The sequence below is a fragment of the Choloepus didactylus genome, chromosome X (assembly GCF_015220235.1).
Source record: "Choloepus didactylus isolate mChoDid1 chromosome X, mChoDid1.pri, whole genome shotgun sequence".
Taxonomy (NCBI): domain Eukaryota; kingdom Metazoa; phylum Chordata; class Mammalia; order Pilosa; family Megalonychidae; genus Choloepus; species Choloepus didactylus.
Genome location: NC_051334.1, coordinates 176,699,921 through 176,720,792, shown reverse-complemented (window position 1 = coordinate 176,720,792; position 20,872 = coordinate 176,699,921). Strand labels below are relative to the sequence as shown.

Here is a 20,872-nt window from a genome sequence, read left to right as displayed (position 1 = left end):
TAATTCTACTGATTTTCTTGGACAGTGTGTCTGTTAGTAGTCTCGGAATTTGTCTTTTAATGGGCATAGAAGCTTAGGCTTGAGGCGGGGGAATGAGGAGCATATTATGATTCTAGATGCCTGAGTGAGAGAATTTGGTGCCTGATAGGGAACAAAGGCAAAAGTCATCACCAGAAAAATAAAAGCAAGCGATGCAAAGGTAAGGTGAAGCCAGGATTTAATGACAAAATGAGGGACAAGATTAATGATCAGGGAAGTTGAAAATGGGGACACAAATGGTGGGAGGTGCAAGATGAATCCAGTGGTTTAGGGCTTGACCTACAGTGGAAAATATTTATCAGGGAGCTCCAAAGAACAATTTAAAGCTCCAATAATGAGGAGGTCTAGTATACCCCTAAGTCATATTGAACAAACAGATGTAATACTTAGAGGGCACACATTGGACTGAACACAGAACTTTTGTGAGGCCTATATAAAGTTCTCAATAAAGATGATCTGATATTAATAATAATTAATAGATTTATATATATAATTATTCTGCCTAATCTAGCCTTTGGGCATACCTGCAAGCCACATATAGCCACTAGGTCAGTGGTTCGCTTTAGAATCACCTGGAAAGAATTTTTTTTTGTAACTGGGGAACTTGTAAAACTATTGAAGTTCAGGGCCCACCCTTGGCCACTTAAATCAGAATCTGGGACTGGGATGGGGGAGGAAGGCATCAATAGTTTATAAAGCTTCCCAGGTGAATCGAATGTGCAACCAAGATTGAGATCCAGTATGTTTCAATGATAGCACTCTTTCTTCTTCTTCATATTTAGCATCTACTTAAATGTTTGCCTCTGTACCAGCCATCATCTCCATTCTCAAATAAGATCCAGGGGTATCATCTCCTTCTCTTCTGCCATCTGACCCTTCCCTCCACTAGCAGTTCTCAAACCTGAATGTGCATCAGCATCACTGAGGGTGTTGGTTAAAAAATACGGATCTAAAGTTCCAAAACCCCCAGGGAGTCTGAGTCTGAAGCAGACCTAGGAATCTTCCTTTTGGATAAGCACCCCAGGTGACCAAGGCCAGTGGCACCCTGGCCACACACCGAGAGAAACAAGAGCCTGCACTATGTTGTCTTTTACCAATAAGGTGACCAACCAGGAACAAGGGAATCCCCAGGATGTGGGACTTTCCATGCTAATTCCAAGAAGGTCCCAGGCAAACCAGGACAAGTTGGCCACCCTCCTTACCAGCTGCATCTGTCACCTCCCTTGGGAACCACAACTTCTTGACCAGTTGGCTCTAGAAAGCATCAAAATGATACCGAATAACCATCCTAACCATGTAGAACCTGCCACACTCCAAGCACTTTACATAAATCAGTAGTTCTCGAACTTGAGCGTGCATCAGAATCACCTGCTTATTAATAAACAGATTGCTTGCCACCCCACCTCACCCAGTCTCTGATCCAACAGGTTAAGGATGAGGCCTAAGAATCTGCATTTCTAACAAGTGCCCAGGTGATGCTGCTTGTCTGTGGCCCACGCTTTGACGATAACTAGCCTAAGAAACTACTAATTAGGGGAGTGTGTGAAGGTTCCTGAAGAAGCAAGGAGGCTTACCTTCTCTGCACCATGCACTTTCTCACACCAACCCCTTACACACGCAGATCCCAGAACAGGGGTCAAGCCTCCATCTTAGGGGAGCCATCCAAGCCCAATTACAAAGGTCTGGAAGCCATAACTAAAAGCCATTTGTGGAAAGGCATGCCGGGCACAGCCCAAGTTGTGATCAGGAGGCAAGAATGAGGGGGAGCTCACAAGACGGAACCACCAGGGACACACCAGGCAGTTCACCACGGTCAATGTCTCTCCAGCAAGACTGAGAGTTTCCTAAAACAGGGCATGAGTCTCACCCTCAATGTGTGGCCCCCAGCGGGCCTAGCACCGTGCTATGTACACAGCAGGTGCTCAATCAACATCAATAGTTATTTTCTCAATGCCTTCTGTGAGGAGATGGGTCTTGCAGCACAAGCTGGGGTGGCGCCCAGTATCCCAGTCGACTACTTTGCTTCTCCATTTCAGGACACTTACCCTGAGGCTGACCGGTGCTGTCGCAGGGAAGGCCTTATTTTCAGGCCTCACTGAGTGGCCTTTCATTCACCCATTGCTCATTTATTGAGGCCCTCTCCAGGCCCTGGGCAGTCCACTGAACTTGATCACAGGCCCGGGGCTCAGCCAAGCCCGGGTGTGACCAGCTCTGTGCCCTGGGGTGGCTGCACCTCGGGAACCCTCAGTCCCCTGAGCAGAAGGGGATGGAAACCCTACCACCTTCACAGGACACTGGTGGGGAAAAAAGGAGAAGATGCACAGTTCCTGGCACTCAGTAAATGCTCATCGACGTCAGTCCTGCAGCCCTGTAGCCAGGCGTCCTCGGGATGTGGGGGTGGAGGGAGCCCAGGACCCCTGCACTTGGCCACGTCCTACTTGGCCAGCAGTGCTGGGGCACAGGTGGGAAGAGCTTGAGGGGACGGGCAGCTCAGAGCCCAGGCCCGGGATCACCTCAGCCTCAGTAAAGGCCGGTGCCCCTGCCTTGTGCTGCTGTGGGAAGTCCACGGTGTCAGCCAAGGACTCAGTATGTGTACTAGGCAGGCTAATGGGCCAGGGTTGGGGCAACTGGAGGCCAGAAATCCTGTTGTCAAAGCAGGTAATGGCTAGGACCTAGCCCTTGATCTTGGGGCTTGCTGTTATGAAGCTTGTTACTGCAAAGGAGAGGCTAAGCCTATTTATAATTGTGCCTAAGAGTCGCCCCCAGAGAACCTCTTTTGTAGGTTATTTGTAGACTCTCTCTCTAAGCCAACTCTGCAGGTAAATTCACTGCCCTTCCCCCTCCGTGTGACATGTCATCCTGGGAATGAGCCTGGACCCAGTATCATGGGATTGAGAAAATCTCACTGAAAAGGGGTAAGCAAAATAAAACAAAACAAAGTTTCAGTGGCTGAGATACTTCAAATGGAGTCAAGAGGGTATTCTTATGTGCTGTATAGATATCCCTTTTTAGTCTTTAGTGTATTTGGGATAGCTAGAAGGAAATACCTGAAACTGTCGAACTGCAACTCAGTAGCCTTGATTCTTGAAGACGATTGCATAACTGTGTAGCTTATATGGTATGACTGTGTGATTGTGAAAACCTTATGGATCACACTCCCTTTATCCAGTGTATCAACAGATGAGTAGAAAAATGGGGCCAAAAATTAAATGAATAATAGGGTGGGATGGGGCGGATGGAATGTTTTGGGTGTTCTTTTTTTACTTTTATTTTTATTTTTATTCTTATTTTTATTTTTTTGGAGTAATGAATGTGTTCAAGGGCTGATTGTGGTGATGAATGCACAACTATATGATGGTACTGTGAACAATTGATTGTACAATGTAGACGATTGTAGGGTATGTGAAAATATCTCAATAAAATCGCATTAAAATTGCAGGGGAAATAAATAACAACAATAACAAAAAGCGAGTAAAGGGGCTGTGGCAAGGATTAAGTATGTTAACATATGTAAAACAATTTGTACAGGGCCTGGTGCCTAATATTGGATCCGTGACTATTAGCTATTATTAGGATTAGCCATGGTCCCCGCCTGCTGGCTAAGGGAACCTGGACTGGTCTTGTCAGGAGTGGCCTATCTTGGTGGCATTTGTGGAGCACTAAACAGGCCCTGCTGCCTCAAACTCTCTCCCCTGCCCCCAGATATCACAAAGCTGGAAATGTATTCCTAATAGAATGGGTGGGAAAGATGTTGCATGTGTTTCAAGCTCCCTCCCTCCTGATTCCCGAGCCCATGTCACTATTGACATATTCTGTCCCACCAAGCCTAGAGAAGACCTGAGAAAAAGCTCCTTTACCCGGCGTTCCAGATAGCCATTGCCCACAGATATGAGGTGGCCTGGAAATTGTATCTCCTGCCTCCCCAGACTTATAGGTTTTCTCTTTCTCCCTCATGGTTTTCAGATTTGGTTTTGCAATTGAGTTAATCTGCCATTGTTTATAATATATATTTTTATGGAAATCTTTATCAAGATAATTGGAGATTCACATGTAGATGTGAGAAATTATAACCAGAGATTCCCACGTACCCTATACCCAGTTTCTCCAGGTGGTAGCATCTTGCCAAACTATCATACATGGTCACAAGTGGGATATCCACATTAGTACAATCCACCAAGCTGACTCACATTTCCCCAATTTTATTTGTACTCATTTGTGTGTGTGTGTATGTGTGTGCATTTAATTCTGCGTAATTTTAGCTCATGTGTAGGTTCATGTATCTGCCATTGAAGTCAAGATACTCGAGACACTCCTTTGGCCCCTTATAATCACATCCACCTCCCTTTGCCATCCATCCCTAATCTCTAGCAACCACTAATCTCTTCTCCATTTCTATAACAGTATCATTTCAAGAATGTTCTATAAATGCAATCAGACAGCATGTGAATTTTTGCAATTGGCTTTTTTTGCTCCATGTAATTCCCTAGAGATTGATCAAGAGTTCTGCATGTAGTTCATTCATTTTCATTGCTGAGTCATATTCCATGGTATGTACCTCAATTTGTTTAACAATTCACCCATTAAAGGACATCTGGGCTGTTTCCAAGTTTTTTGCTATTACAAAGTAAGGCTATGAGCACTTGTGTAAAGGTTTTTGCATGAACACAAGTCTTCATTTTCTGGGATAAATACCCAGGAGTAGAACTGCTGGGTCATATGGTAATTGCATGTTCACTTGTGAAAGAAACTGCCAAACTTGTTTTCCAGAGTGGCTATACCATTTAAATTCCCATCAGCAATGTTTAAGTGACTCCATTTCTCCGCATCTTAGATAGCATTTGGTGTTGTCATTATTTATTTTAGCTTTTTCTAATAGGTGTGTAGTGATATCACATTGTGGTTTTAATTTACCCTTTCCTGATAGCTAATGAACATTTTTCATGTGCTTATTTTTTCTCTGTATATCTTCTTGGGTGGAATGTCTCTTCATGTCTATGGCCCATTTCCTCATTTGGATTATTTGTTTTTACTGTTGGTATTTGCAAGGTCTTTATATATTCAAGATACTCCTTCTTTGTCAGATATGTGGTTTCTAAATATTTTCTCCCCATTTTTAGCTTGTTTTTTTTCATCCTCTTCACGTGGGCTTTTGCAGAGCAAAAGTTTTCATTTTGATGAAGTCCAGTTTATCTACTTTTCCTTTTATGGGTGGTGCTCTTGCCCCCCCCCCCCCACTGCTATTTCAGATAAAGCATAGTGGATCTGTCCTCTTTGCCCTGTAAGAAGTTTCGTGGGTCAGGATTAGCACCTAATCACTATATTATAGTTTCCATTGTAATGGTAACATAGCATCTGATGGTGTGCCAAGCATTCTCCAAACATTATTTCATCAATCCTCCCAACCACCCTATGAGATAGATACCATTTTTATCTGTATTTTATAAATGAGGAAACTAAGGTACAAAGACATTTGAGGTCTTGTTCATGGCTCTATGGCTAGGAAGTCAAAGCACTGGGGCAAAAACCTGCTCCATTTCTGCTTCCAAAGCACCTGGCCATATGGATTTCAAGTTTCCATCAGGCTGCAAAAAAATGAACTTTTGGTGTAAGTGTCTTTGTAAACTGGGGCCAACCCACATGAGCCTTGACAAATCCAACTTCAGATACGATCAGTTAGGAGCTTTCTTGTTATCAAACCAAGAGGATCATGCAATCCCAATTAATATTCCAGCAGCATTTTTCCTTTTCTTGCAGAAACAGAAAAGCCAATTCTCAAATTTATATGGAATGGCAAGGGGCCCCAAATAGCCAAAACAATCTTGAAAAAGAAGAACAAATTGGAGGATTCATGCTTCCTGATTTCAAAACTTACACCAAGCTCCAGTAATCAAAACAATGTGGTACTGGTATAAGGGCAGACATAAAGACCAATGGAATCAGGAGTCCAGAGATAAACCCTCACATCTATGGCCAATTGATTTTTTTTAATTCAATTTTATTGAGATATATTCACATACCTTGCAGTCATACAAAGTGTACGTTCAGTTGTTCACAGTAACATTATATAGTTGTGCATTCATCACCAAAATTAATTTTTGAACATTTTTATTACCACAGCCACAAAAATCATAAGAATAAAAATTAAAGTGAAAAAGAACAATTGAAGTAAAAAAGAACACTGGGTGTCTTTTTTTTTTTGCCCCCATTTTTCTACTCATCCATCCATACAGTGGACAAAGGGGAGTGTGGTCCATATGGCTTTCCCAATCACATTGTCACCCCTCATAAGCTACATTTTTATACAATCGTCTTCAAGATTCAAGGGTTCTGGGTTGTAGTTTGATAGTTTCAGGTATTTACTGCTAGCTATTCCAAGTCATTAGAACCTAAAAAGGGTTGTCTATATTGTGCATAAGAGTGCCCACCAGAGTGACCTCTCGGCTCCTTTTGGAATCTCTCTGCCACTGAAGCTTATTTCATTTCCTTTCACATCCCCCTTTTGGTCAAGGAGATGTTCTCCATCCCATGATGCCGGGTCTAGATCCCCCGTGGGAGTAATATTCCATGTTGCCAGGGAGATTCACTCCCCTGGGTGTCAGATCCCATGTAGGGGGGAGGGCAGTGATTTCACCTGCCAAGTTGGCTTAGCTAGAGAGAGAGGGCCACATCTGAGCAACAAAGAGACATTCGGGAGGAGGCTCTTAGGCACAGTTATAGGCAGGCCTAGCCTCTCCTTTGTAGCAACAGTCTTCCCAAGGGCAAGTCCTGTGGTAGAGGGCTCAGCCCATCAAACCACCAGTCCCCTATGTCTGTGAGCACATCAGCAACCATCGAGGTGGGGAAGCCCAACCCCCCTGCATTCTCCACCAGCTCCTCAGGGGGGCTCTGCATAGTTTTTTCATCATTTTTTTTAATTAACTCTTTTTTTTAAATTAACTATATAAAAAAAGAAATTTAAAAAAACATTTCAAAGAAACCATAACAAGGGAGTAAGAAAAAGACAACTAACCTAAAATAACTACTTTACTTTCAACATGTTCCTACTCTAACCCAAGAAAATAACCTAATATAGCAACATTTCTGTGAACTTGTTCCTACTATACCCATCAGAAATTAACAAACAATAGTCATTCCTGGGCATTCCCAGAACATTAAATTTACCCACGATAGCTTATCTGTTCTTATCAGGTTATCATCTCCCCCTTCACTAATTGCTATCTATCACTAGGTCTTCTACATTCTACATTATAAACCATTTATTTTACATTTTTCAATGTTCACATCAGTGGTAGCATATAGTATTTCTCTTTTTCTGCCTGGCTTATTTCGCTCAGCATTATGTCTTCAAGGTTCATCCATGTTGTCTTATGTTTCACATTGTTCTTTCCTACTGCCGCGTAGTATTCCATCGATAACACTATCTTGAATCACCAGTCCATTTAAGTCAATTCTGTCTAAAACTAGTCAGTTCAGTGGAAAAAATCAATTGAATCTGTTATTTTGGCCAACTGATTTTTGACAAGGGAACCAAGTTCACTCATGGGGAAACAAGAGTAACTTCAACAAATGATTCTGAGAAAACTGGATATCCACATGCAAAAGAATGAAATTGGACCCCTACCTTATACCAAATACAAAAATCAAATCAAAATGGGTCAAAGACCTAATATGAGCTAAAATAATAACATTCTTAGAAGAAAACATAGGGGAAAGTCTTCAGGACCTTGTATTTGGCAAAAGATTTTTAGATATGACACCAAAAGCATGAGCAACAAAATTTTAAAATGTGTGAATTGGAGTTCATAAAAATTTTTAAAAATTTGTGCATCAGAGGACTTGACCAAGAAAATGAAAAGAAAGCATACTAGAATGGGAGAAAATATTTGGAAACCATATACCTGATAAACATTTAATATCCAGAAATATAAAGAATTCCTATAATTCAACAACAAAAAGACAAAAAAATCCAATTTAAAAATTGGCGACACATGTAGGACAATGCTGATAAGTAAGCAAGGCAAAGTCAATGAAAGTTCAGGACTTGACACATCAAGTTGATAAATGGATACTTGTTCCCTTTCCTGCTTTCCTTCTAAGAGTTACGATGTATCCTATGAGCAGGGGGGATATTGAAAATGTTTAACCACCAGTACAATCCAGGTACCACCCAGACAAAAACAGATGTGGGTCATAAACAACTGGCCCTGGAGTACAGATGGGTACCTGCTGATTATCTGTCCTACCTGACAGTACTAAGGATCCACCAGAGATTTTTCCACATTTGAGTGTGTAACAATAATGTTTTGCATTTTTCAATATCTCCCAACTCCTCCAACTTTGTTAACAATTACACCCATTCCTGCATGTACTCTCCCACCTCTGTGCCTTTAATATCTTTCCCCAAGGTAAACTTCATGGGAAGATGTGCCCAGAGAGACAAACATTAAGAAACAGTTAACTTTGTTAGCAATCATGTGCATGCGCTCTCTTGGCTCTGTACCTTCTTTGTCTATGCCCATTATAAAACTCTGCCTTCCAATTCTGCAGATAAATTCACTACTCTCCCCCCTACGTGAGACATGACTCCCAGGGATGAGCCTGGCTCTGGCATCGTGGGATTGAGAATGCCTTCTTGACCAAAAGGGGGAAAAGAAATGAAACAAAATAAAGTTACAGTGGTTAAGAGATTTCAAATAGAGTCAAGAGGTCATTCTGGAGGTTACTCTTATGCAAGCTTCAGCTAGATATTGCAAATTGCCACGGTATGCCAAGCCCCAACCAACAGTGTTCCTAAAAACCCTGAAGAATACCCAGGGCTCTATCTGAGACTCTATGAAAGTTTCACTCACTAAGTTTATTTCTCAGAAAGTTAAAACCTCCAGGGTGTTCCTATGCCAGACAAGCCCTGAAATCCAGAGGCAATAGCCTCTTCAAGAACATCAACCAGATGCAGCCCCCTTCCCTGTAATGTCAACACCCCTTTTCAATATGAACAAGTTAGGGTGGTCACTGCCTAGACACCCCTGAAGATTGCGACAGTGATCAAATGAGAAGGAGGAGTAGCAAAAAACAAGATGGAATTTAACAAAGGATTATGAATATTGAATGTTTACACAGATGTTTCTTTATAGTCTCTAAGGTATTAGAATAGCTAGAAGGAAATAACCAAAATAACTGAAATTTGCTCCATAACTATTTGTTAAACTATATTTGAAAGTTATTACTTTTCTGTATATATGTTATATGTCACAATTTTTAAAAAATGTGTGAAAAAAAGAAACAAAAACCCTGCCTTCCCCTCTGATCAATGCAGATCCATCATAGTAAGGAATAGCTCTCTCTACTCCTGCCACCAAGGACAAGGACCCCGTGTAAGCCCCCAATAAATGCTCAATCTTACTCACCAAGCTGGAGTTGTCCAAGTCATTCTTTTGTCTGTAATACCCCTTGCAGTTTGATGGAAGACTGTCCTAGTAGACAGCCCCTTGCCTCAGTGGGAACAGATTCCTACACCTATGTGTTAGAAAAAGGACTCTGGCTGCCAAGTAGAGAGTTCACTACAGGAGTGGGAGGCAGTGGAAGAGGAGAGATCTGTTTGAAGGCTAACAATTATCCCAAGACCCTCGTGGAAAACACCTGGCACTTTGTGATACTCAGAATGGAAACTCTGTATTCCAAAACTCATCCAGTTTGAGGGAATTCTCTCTCTCTCTCTCTCTCTCTCTCTCTCTCTCTCTCTCTCTCTCTGTGTGTGTGTCTGTGTGTGTGTGTGTGTGTGTCTGTGTGTGTATTTCAAATACCTCAAGTAGAGCAAAGGAAAGTACTGAAGCAGGAAAATACAGCTACACTAGAAAATTGTAGGTCCTTTGTGTCATCTAGGATTTTATCCACATCCATCCACCTCACACCCAAACAAGCTAATTTTACTTGCATTTGTGGATATCTTGTTATGTGGCTGGCCTCAATGCCACCTGAAAGAAAATTGAACCAGAAGAGAAGGGAACTAAATGCTACATGTTTTATGGGCTATCTCTTTTGATCTGTACCCAATTTGGAGAGGTAAGGTATAATTAGATGCATTTTATTACTGTGGAAACTGGAGCTTTGGTTGTTGCTTGATCACCTCTAGCCTAGGTCCGTCTTGCTTCCAACTCTGTGCTTTTTTCTCTGTGTCACCCTGGGGATCCAGAATCCTTCTCCTCTTCAGTTTAAGCTTCAAGGACATTACCCATTTCCCACTCACCCATCCAGCTACCCAATCCATGATTAATAAAAAGAACTTGAAATATAGGTTTTTATTGCACACACAAAAAATATGACATGCAATACCCATCCCCTAACAAACTACAAACTCTTGGAATTCAGAGTAAAAAGGAAATCTAACCAGTCCCAATAGGAGAAAAATTTTGGTTTCACAAAGCTGAAAAACCCATTACAAATGGCTGTTGTATAAATATAGCCGGTATTATCTTTAATGTAGAGTCAGACAAAAGAATAAATTTTGTTGGCATAAAAAATCCCCTGCTCCTTGAACACACCACGATCTTCATTTGTATCCCCAGTGAAATAAATACAGGTGATTCCTACAAGATGAGAGTTTACTGGTAGGTTCTAGGACTCAAGGTAACCTCTCTGGCAACGACATGACTCCCGGGGATGAGCCTGAAACTGGCATCATGGGATTGAGAAAGCCTTCCTGACCAAAAAAGGGGAAGAAGAATAAAAGAAAATAATGTTTCAGTGGCTAAGAGATTTCAAATGGAGTCAAGAGGACATTCTGGAGGGTTTCCTTATGCATTATAGTTATTACTCTTTTGCTTTTATTGTATTGGAATAGCTAGAAGGAAATATCTGAAACTGTTGAACTGCAACCCAGTGGCCTTGATTCTTGAAGACGATTGTTTAACTATGTAGCTTACATGGTATGACAGTGTGATTCTGGCTCACACTCCTTTTATCCAACGTAGGGACAGATGAGTAGAAAAATGGGGATAAAAATTAAATGTAAAATAGGGTGGGATGGGGAGATGGAAGGTTTTGGGTGTTCTTTTATACTTTTATTTTTATTCTTATTTTCATCTTTTTTGGAGCAATGAAAATGTTTAGAAATTGACTGTGGTGATGAATACACAACCATATGATGGTACTGTGAACAATTGATTGTACACTGTGGATGATTTTATGGTATGTGAATATATCTCAATAAAACTGATTAAAAAAAAAAAATCTTTATCTCCTGAGCCCACACTGAGTGGTACAAACCACTATAGTCCTGATTCAAGGGCTAAAAGACTTTCTTTCTCCCACATAAAATCTAATATGTGTCTGTTCTAAAATTGATTATGGTGACGGATGGATGTACAACTCTGTGAATATGCTGAAAACCATTGAACTCTACCATTTAAATGTATGGTTTGTGAATTACATCCCAATAAACCGTTTTTAAAATCTAAAAAAAAAAAGTGAGCAAAGGACTTGAAAAGACCCTTCTCCAAAGAAGATACACAACTGGTCAATAAGCACATGAAAAGTTACGCAATATCATTAATTATTAGGGAAATGCAGATTAAACCACAATAAAACACTGCTTCACACCCATTAGGATGGCTATTATTAAAAAGAACGGAAAAATCACAAGTGTTGGCAAGGATGTGAAGGAATTGGAACCTTTGCTCATTGCTTGTGGGAATGTAAAATGGTGCAGCCACTATGGAAAACAGTTTGACGGTTCTTAAAAAAGTTAATCATAGATGACCTTAAGCCTGGGCAATCCCACTCCTAGGAATACACCCCCAAAGAACTGAAAGCAGGGACTCAAATAGACATTTGTATACTGTGCCGGTTTGGATGTATTATGTCCCCCGAAACTCTGTGTTCTTTAATGTAGTCTTGTGGCGGTAGATTGAGTAATCTTTTTGATTAGGGTGTGACTTCTTGATTGGATGTTTCCATGGAGATGTGACCCACCAACTGTGGGTAATACATTTGATTAGATTATTTCCATGGAGGTGGGGGCCTGCCCATTCTGTGTGGGTCTTGACTTAATCATTGGAGTCCTATATAAGAGCTCAGACAGAAGGAGGTCGCTGATGCAGTCAAGAGAGACATTTTGGAGACAGCCATTGAAAGCAGACTTATGCTAGCCCAGAGTTTCCAGAGAAGCTAAAAGGGGACAAAATGCCCCAAGAACAACATTTTGAAGAATGCACAGGAGCTGAGAGAGGAATTGGAACACAACCCTGGTTCAGCAGATGCCAGCCTCGTGCCTTCCCAGCTAACAGAGGTTTTCCACATGCCATTGGCCTTCCTTGGGTGAAAGTATGCTCATGTTGATGCCTTAATTTGGACATTTTCATGGCCTTCAGACTGTAAATTTGCAACCAAATAAATCCCCTTTATAAAAGCCAATCCATTTCTGCTATTTTGCATAACAGCAGCATTAGCAAACCAGAACATATACCAATGTTCATGGCAGCATTATTCACAAGAGTCAAAAGGTGGAAACAGTCTCTTTTGTTTCCAAACAAAACAAAAATAGATAAATGGATCAACAAAATGTGGTATATATCTATGATGGACTATTATTCAGCCATAAAAAGGAATGAAATTCTGATATATGCTGCACCATGGATGAGCCTTAAAAACATTATGTTGAGTCGAATAAGGCAGACACAAAAGTACAAATATTGTACGACTCCACTTCTGTGAAATATCTAATTCATGGAGACAGAAAGTAGTTTAGAGGTTACCAGGGACTGAGGGGGTGGGGTGGGGGGAATGGGGAATTAATTGCTTAATGAGTACAGAGTTTCTGTTTGGAGTGAAGAAAAAGTTTTGATAATGGATGGTGGTGATGGTAGCACAACGTTGTAGAAATAATTAATGCCATTGAATCGTGCACTTAAAAATGGTAAACTGACTTGCTTTATATTATATATATGTTACCACAATTTTAAAAATATAGGCACAAAACTGACAAATGCAGAAGCATTCCCAGTCCCCCAAACCTTGCAGCTCTCTCAGCCCAGTCCTGTGTTCACAAACACTACTGAACACCATGTTTGTGGCCCTATGCCCTCAGACTAGAATGTGTCTTGTGGCTTTCAGGGCCGTGAGCTTGCTTATACCCAAGGCTCGTCCCTTGAACAGTGATTTCTAAGACCTGCTGGGCCGACCCTAAGGAAATCTATGGAGCTTGCTTTGTTTAGATTGTCCCGATTCCTGGGTTTGGATTCCCACTGCCTCCATACAAGGGAACCTCCAAGCCCACCAGTGGCTCCCAAATCAACACTACCCTCCAATCAGCCCTTCCCCTCCAGGAAACAACAGGGCCCCTTACCAGCTCAGCAGATCATGGTGACAGTTGCCTGCCCACAGTTGCCTCCCTCACTTTTCCTTTATTCCTGACTTGTGAGTTTGTGTTAAGAAGCTCATTTTGGACCCAGGCTCCTGGGGATAGGCTCTTTACATTCCTCTATTCTTCAATGCATGTGTTTTTTTTAAAATTACTTTCCAAAGACCTGACCTACTTACTTGGCATTTTATCTTGTATCCTTGTCTTCTTCAAAAGTTTCTCTCTCCTGACATCATGATTCCAAATCTCCTTTTAAGATCTTTCTTGAAAACTATTTGTTTTGTTCATTTATTCATTTATTACAACACATTTTTATTGAGACCCTATTCTTGGCTAAGTACTGTGCCAGGCACTGGAGTTGCAACATTGAACAACATGTACACAGTCTCTGGAATCCAGGAGTTTTCATTCTATCTGGGATAAAGTAGTATTAAGCAAGATATTACAGAAACCATTATTGGCTCCAGTCTGCACCCCTGACTTCTTTCTACATTTGCACATAAATTGCATGCTTTGGTGAAACTGGATTAATCACTTTTCCCTAAACTTGCTTTGGGTTTTTGCTCTTCCCAGCCTTTTGGCATGTTCTTCCTTCTGCTAATGATATGCCACACCATTTCCTGTCATCACTACCTACAGCAAAGTCCGTGCTTTCTTCAAGATCCAAGTGAAGCTGCTTGTCTTTAGTGGAGGTTTTCTCCACCATCTCCTGTCATAAGTGAGGTCCTTCCCTTCTGTATTTGCAAGGTACTGGCCACCACTCATGATCCTGCTGACACATGTACCACTCTATATTCTAGATATTTCCATATCCCTATTGCCTCACCTAAAAGAAAGAAGAGTCCCTGAGGGCAGGGTCTATCTCTTACACATCTTCATGCCCCTTCGCACATGCCTTGAACATGGCAGGCATGAAATGTCTGCTCAGTGAGGGAACGGCTGACCTGAAGCTGTCTGTTTAATTTAGCAAACACTTGGGAAGCAGTTACAAAGTACCAGGAACAGCTCTAACATCCTGACAGACACCGACACCCTCCATCCTTACAACAACGTCAGCAAGTAGGTACTCCTTTGGCAGGAACCACATTTGACAGGTGATCAAAATGAGGTGCAGGGAGTTTCAACATCTTGCCCAAAGCCTAAGGTACCCAGCTGTGGTGGCAGAGCTAGGACCCTGCCCGGGACCTGAGCTCTTAACCCTGACCCTCCGCAAAGCCTGTAATGATTTGCCCAACGTGGAATATGCAGTTGCATTTCTTAGAACTCTCAAATCATCGATTTCCTCATCTGTCAAAGGAGACACTAAAACTTTAACGACTTCAAAGGGCTTGTGTGCAAATGGTGAAGGTCTAAATTCTGCAAACTGTTAAGCCCTATGCAAAGGTAGGTGGCAGGGTTACAGGCCCTACAGGGAAATGGGTTCAGCTGCATTGAAAAGTCACTCCTGCTTCATGTTAATTTGTAATAAATGAATAATACTGCATTGTCTTCCCGAGTAGGTGGGCCCTTGTCCAGTAAAGGCATCATCCACCTAGACTAGATTCTCTAACTGCAGCCACAGGAGTCAAAACTCACATAAGTGAAAGTTAAGTAGGGTCCTTTTGTTTGCTGCATCCTTTTAAAAAGGAAACTTTTTGTGGTGCTTGAAGTCCTCATGGATAAGAAAGAGGTTGAACAAATCATTACAAAGGAAAACGTGCCCCCAAATGGGAGGTCCTGGGTCACAGGGGATGCTGGAGACAGATGCCAGGGATAGCCGGTGAGAGCTTTGAAGGAAATGTGTAGGATTTTGGAGGTTTTCCTAAAAGGTGTTAGGAAATAGAATGGTATGATCAGATTTGCATTTTAGTAATAAGCTGACAGTCATGGAGCCAGACAATGCTTTAAACATTTTACATGGATTCCCACATTTAATCCTCCTAACAAGCCTATGAAAGAGGAACTATTATTTTCCTTATCTTACAGACAAGGAAACTGAGGCATGCAGGGGATTAAGTAACTCGCCCAAAATCACACAGCCGAGCTTGTAACCCAACCCAGAGACTGTGCTTAACCATGCTCCTCTTAAGGGTCACCCTACACTGTGAATCTGGAGGCTACACAGTGCAGAATGGGCCAGAGGGACAAGAATGGGTGCAGCAAGACCAGTTGGGAGTCTGTAGCAGCTGTCCAGATGAGAGACGTTAGTGGTAATAGAAATGTATAGACTAGACAAATGCTTAGGGTTGAAACCAGTTGTTCTCAACCTTGACTGCACAGCGAATTACCTGAGAGCTTTAAAAAGTATTAGGGTCTGGGTACCACTCCCAGAGATTCTGATGTTACTGAATCTGGGGTCAGGGCTGGGTACTGGAATTTTTTAAAAGTTCCTCAGCTATTCCAGTACTCAGGCAAGATCAAGAACCATCAAACCACGCTTTCAGACTTTAATGTAAATAAAAATCAATTAAAAATCTTGTTAAACTGCAGATTCTGATTCACTTGGGGGAGGGCACTGGACTGAGGTCCTGTATTTCCAACAGCTCCCGGTTGATGCGGGTGCTGCTGGTCCATGGAGCCCACGTTGAGTAGCTTCCCTACCCTTTGGATGTGTTATATGTATGCTGGTGTTATTGGTCCCATCAACCCTTGGATTGACTAGGCTGATTCCGAGTCAACCAGGGTTTCTGGACTGGTTGCCTCCCTCCATAAGCAGACTATTCTAGGCTCCTTGCAGGTTGATTAATGAGGACCATGCTCTGACGGGTATGCCCATGAGAAAAAAGTTGGATAATACTGGTTTAGGTTATAGCAACATGACAATGATTGAACAGCTATGAAAAGTAACAGAGAAAAGCAAAGTGAAGGTTAGCTCTCAGGTTTCTGGCTTGGGTGATTGATTGGATATTTGATGGTATTAAGTTAAATAGAGAGTACCACGGAGCAGCTGAGTTTGTGTGTGTGTGTGCACACACATGGGTGTGTGTGTTGAGCTCTATCTGGAACATACTAAGTTGGAAATGCCTGGAAGACATCCAAGTTGAAATATCCAGTAGAAGACTGGGTGAAAGAAAGTATTTGGGGCAGATGTGGAGAAGAAGCCACCAAAAAGACCAAGAAGCAGCATCCAGAAAAATATGAGAAATCCAGTATCGTGTTTTGCTGTGTAAGACAAGAGAAGAATGTTTTGAGATGAGGACTTGGTCCCTAATATTGAATGTTGCAGAAACATCAGGTAATTGAATATTTGGAAGTTTCCATCAGCTTCAGTAACAAGGAGCTCATTGGCAAGAGCAGTTTCACAGTGGTGGTGGTGCAAGTCCTTGGGGTGGGGAGCAGAAACGAGATTGCGGTGGATAGAGAAGTGAGTGTTAATGAGAAAGTGTGGGGAAAGTGTTCAAAGAAGTTTGGCTGTGAAGCTGCAAAGAGAAACAGGTCAGGAGTTGGAAGGAGACATGTGACCAAAGAAGGATTTTTTTAAAAAAAGACGGGTTCATGTTTAAATGCTGATGGGAAGAAGATGCTAGAGAGGAAGAGATTTTAGAAGGAGGAAGAAAGAGAGAACAATCAATTAGGCCAGACGTCAGAAAAAGCAGGAAGAGAAGATGGATCATGGCAGGCAGATGACATCTCATCCTTTCATGGGAAAGGGATGCAATTATGTTTATAAACTTGATGGTAGAGAATTGAAGGGAGTTGTGTCTGATAGCTTCTATTTTACCTGTGAAGTTGGAAATGAGTCCTCTGAGAGTTTGAATGGAGGTAGGTAGCAGGATCAGAGGTTTGAGGACAGTGGAGAAGTTTTTAAGCAGTTATTGTACAGAGAGGGGTAATGAGTGAATTGCTAGACTAGGTTGAAAGACCATGAATTTATTTTGTTGTGTGGCTTATTCTGACAGTGCTCAGCTGCCCAAGGAAAGGTATAAAGAAAGTGAGTACTTTAATTTGGTTCATTCAGGTCTGGGAATTTCCAAAGTAGAGATGGAAGCATGATGGCACAAAGGCAGGGTAGAGTGAGGTAAGCGAAGCACCCAGGACACAAAATTTAAGGAGGCCCTCACCCTCATGGTTGCACCTGAGAATGAGTGCTTCCTTAAATGGTATGCCCTGGGTGCCTCACTCACCTTGCCCAATCCCCAGCCCTGAACAAATGTGCTTAGTATATTGGCAAGAGGGTGGGTGAGAATATTGACAAGAGAGCAATTATAGTGATGTTTTGTAAACTGGATGGAGAGGAAAGTCAAAATAGGAGAAAGTAGAGGGAGGAGATGGTGGGAACAACTGACTGAGTAAACTGAAAGGCTAGGAAGTTTTGGCCAGAGAGGAATGTCTGAAATTGTGGTCTTAAAAGTGGAATGAGTTTTGGATCCAGAAAATGTCCACAGTGAAATAGAAGATGTGAGTGGCTGAAGTGGAGGTCAAGGAGCTTCAAGATCAAGGTGTTGAGTGGGTAGTTCTCATGGCTGATGTATGACAAGACTTAGGATAGGGAGGAAGACTGAGTCCATGGTCAAAATCTTTGATGGGGTCTCTCACATGGAGGCGGGGGAGTCTGGCCTACAGAAATGATCACCAAGGCCTACAGAGTAGACCTAGGCCTTGGGATCCCAGAGAAAAAGAAGGAGAAGGAGAAGGAGAAGGAAAAAGAGGAGGAGAAGAAGGTCAAAGGACCAGAGACTCAACATTCAGTTTTGAAAGACAATTATTTCACTGAGGTTTTTCCAAGAAGAGCCACATCCCCCTCAAAGAATGTGGTCCAGGGGCAGGTCCCCAAGATACCTGTAGTGAAGAAGAAGAAAAAGAAGGGCCACAGCACCCTCATCTGTGAGGACCACCTAGAACCTGAGACCACGTTGCAGGCCAGGTGGTCAGAGAAGTCTCCCAGATCCAGGCAGCAGGTTCTGGGTCCCTCCAAGTTCCTCCACAGGGAGAAGAAAAAGAAGAGGAAGGCCTTGTCGACTCTGGCTATGGCCCCCAGCTTGGGGAGGGAGACCTCCCCAGACCGCAGACAGAGCGAGGAGGTAACCAGAGTTGGCAAGAAGCTCAAAAAGCACAAGAAGCAGAAAAAGGCCCAGCTCACTGTGGCCTTCCCAGTCCAAAACCCTTGGTTCTGTGAGGCTGGGGATGCCCTCTGCGCGAGCTCCGTGGGGAGGCTGGGGGAGCAGCAGGCGGCCTCGGGGCAGAAACGGAAGCAGGGCAGCTCCAGGGAGCACAGCATCAAGATGAAGAAAAAGAAAACCCACCAGGAGAGAGATGCTGCCCGGGGCCACCCTGAGGGCTCTAGGTCCATGGAGAGCAGCCCTATGAAAGGAAGTAAAAAGAAACTAGTTAAAGTTGAGGCTCCAGAAAACATCCTGATAGGAGATGGCCCCCAGGCCCCCGTGAAGAAGAAAATGAAGTCTAAGAAACTGGCAGAGCAGCCAAGCATTGAGGAGCTGACTCTGAAGAGAAAGAAAAAGAAGATGAAAGAGAGCAAGGTCATGGAAGAACCTTGTGACGAGGAACAAGACCCAGACTTGGAGGTGGTTTTGGCAAAGAAAGGCAACATGGATGAGGCACACATAGACCAGATGAGGTGGAAGGCCTTGCAAGAAGAGATTGACCATGAGTCAGGCAAAATGGAAGCTTCTGAAACCAGAACATGGACAGGAACCCAGTTTGGCCAGTGGGATACTGCTGGTTTCGAAAATGAGCCACAGAAACTGAAATTTCTCAAACACATGGGTAGCTTTAAAAACCTGTCCCCTTCATTCAGCCACCCCCTGAGCTGGATGGGAAGGCCCAACATGGCCCTCAGCAAGAAGGCAGTGGACACCCTGCAGCAGAACCTGCAGCAAGACTACCATCGGGCCATGAGCTGGAAGTTCATCCAAGGCAGTGGCCTCGGCTTCTCCACTGCTCCCACCAAAATCTTTTATATTGACAGGAATGCTTCCAAGTCCATCAAATATGAAGATTAAACTCCAGTGTCTTGTTTAGAAAAAAAAAATATTTGATGAATACCAAGAGAGGAGTACCTAGGAAACCAATAGATAGCAGCAAGAAGGAAGGATATGGACAGCTAAACCAACTGGCATTAAGTCTCAAAAGGAGCAAGGTTTTTTTGTTGTTGTTTTTTGGGTTCTTTTTTTGCTTTTGCTGTGTTTTGGTTTTGTTTTTGTTTACCAGAAGGTGGAGAAGCAATAGGATGAAAGGAGCTTTGGAGAGTAAAGAAAAAACTGACCCTGATGTACCACAAAATGTGAGAACATGAGCAGCAGCTGGGGAGATGGTTTCTTCACTGATGAACAGGTTTCACTTAGTGTGAAGTCACAAAAGATAGCTTCCTGAAGGAATTGAGTTTGTAGGCAAATTTATTAAACAGAGAATATGAATTCCAGAAGATTTGAGGAGGGGGGTTGAAACATGGTAAAATTAGCTGGTACACAGGGTCAAGGAGACAGTGGGTCACAATGAATCCCATGGAGGATGGTGGGAACCCAGAATTCTAAGAATCCTATTTTGGCCTGCATGTAATGTCCTAAAGCTACTTCATGGGCTAGAACTTCTGTTTTTGTTTTTGTATTTTTCTTCTTCATGGTCCTCAGGGGTGGTTTAGCAGTTGGTGGCAACAGTTCCTTGATAACTTTCTTTCATCCCAGTTGATAATAATAATAATAATAATTTTAAATTTAGAAAATACTCACCAATGCCTACTATATGTCAGGCCCCATTCTAGGTGGTGGGAACAGTTCATATACTGCAGAAAAAGTTCCTGAGAACACAAAACTTACAGTCTATTGGCTAGTCAGACCATGGACAAGGAACAAACAATGAAATACATATACAAAGTTGGGGAGCAGTAGGTGTTACTGTTGGTATGTGTGTAGGGGGCAGCAATGTTAGTAAGGTTAATCAAAGAAGATATCTCTGAGCAGAGACCTGAATGATAAGAAAGAGTTGTCCATATGAAGACTGAGGGAAGAAAGAATTTCAGACCAAGGAAACAGCAGGTGCAAAGGCCTAGAGGAAGGGTAGACATTTGAGATGTTTGAAGAACAAAAAGATCATTAATGCCCAATAAGAGGTCTTGTTAACTCCAAGACTCAGATGCACCCACTTTTAACCACCTGCTGCTACAGATGATGATGTAGGGCCTCCACAGTCTGATGGTATAAGGACCTGAATCTCCCAAAGCTGGTCCAAGAGGTTGAGGCTCAGTGAAAACAGTAGGCTACCCTCAGGGGAGATGGAGGAACTGAAGAATCCTTGCCACACATTGGTGTGGGAGTGAACTTGCTTGGTAGGTCCAAGGTCCCTCGGTCCCAGATCTATTGCACAATCACAGTGGAGACAGGAAAGTGCCATTGCCACTTTCATATCTGAAAACACTTCATTGTAAGCTGGAAACATGCCTGGGACCCTTGGCTTGGGGCTATTTCATGAGCTAGGATTTGGCAGAGGGACCAGCAATGTGGATAGCAGAAAAATAGAGTGAAAGAAAGGATTTAAGTTTTCCAA

The 20,872-nt window shown here is 42.5% G+C and overlaps 1 protein-coding gene across 2 annotated transcripts; it reads left to right on the top strand.

The window, feature by feature from the left end:
- The first annotated feature begins 17,937 nt into the window (after positions 1–17,937).
- LOC119523822 (lysine-rich nucleolar protein 1-like) lies at positions 17,938–19,332 on the top strand. 2 transcript variants are annotated; one of them, XM_037822630.1, is made up of 2 exons: positions 17,938–18,865; positions 18,938–19,332. In XM_037822630.1, the coding sequence occupies exons 1-2, from the start codon at positions 17,938–17,940 to the stop codon at positions 19,330–19,332; spliced, it is 1,323 nt and encodes a 440-aa protein (XP_037678558.1). The 2 variants fall into 2 exon arrangements, with proteins under 2 accessions (XP_037678558.1, XP_037678557.1); XM_037822629.1 differs by having other exon boundaries at positions 17,938–19,332.
- The last annotated feature ends 1,540 nt before the right edge of the window (positions 19,333–20,872 follow it).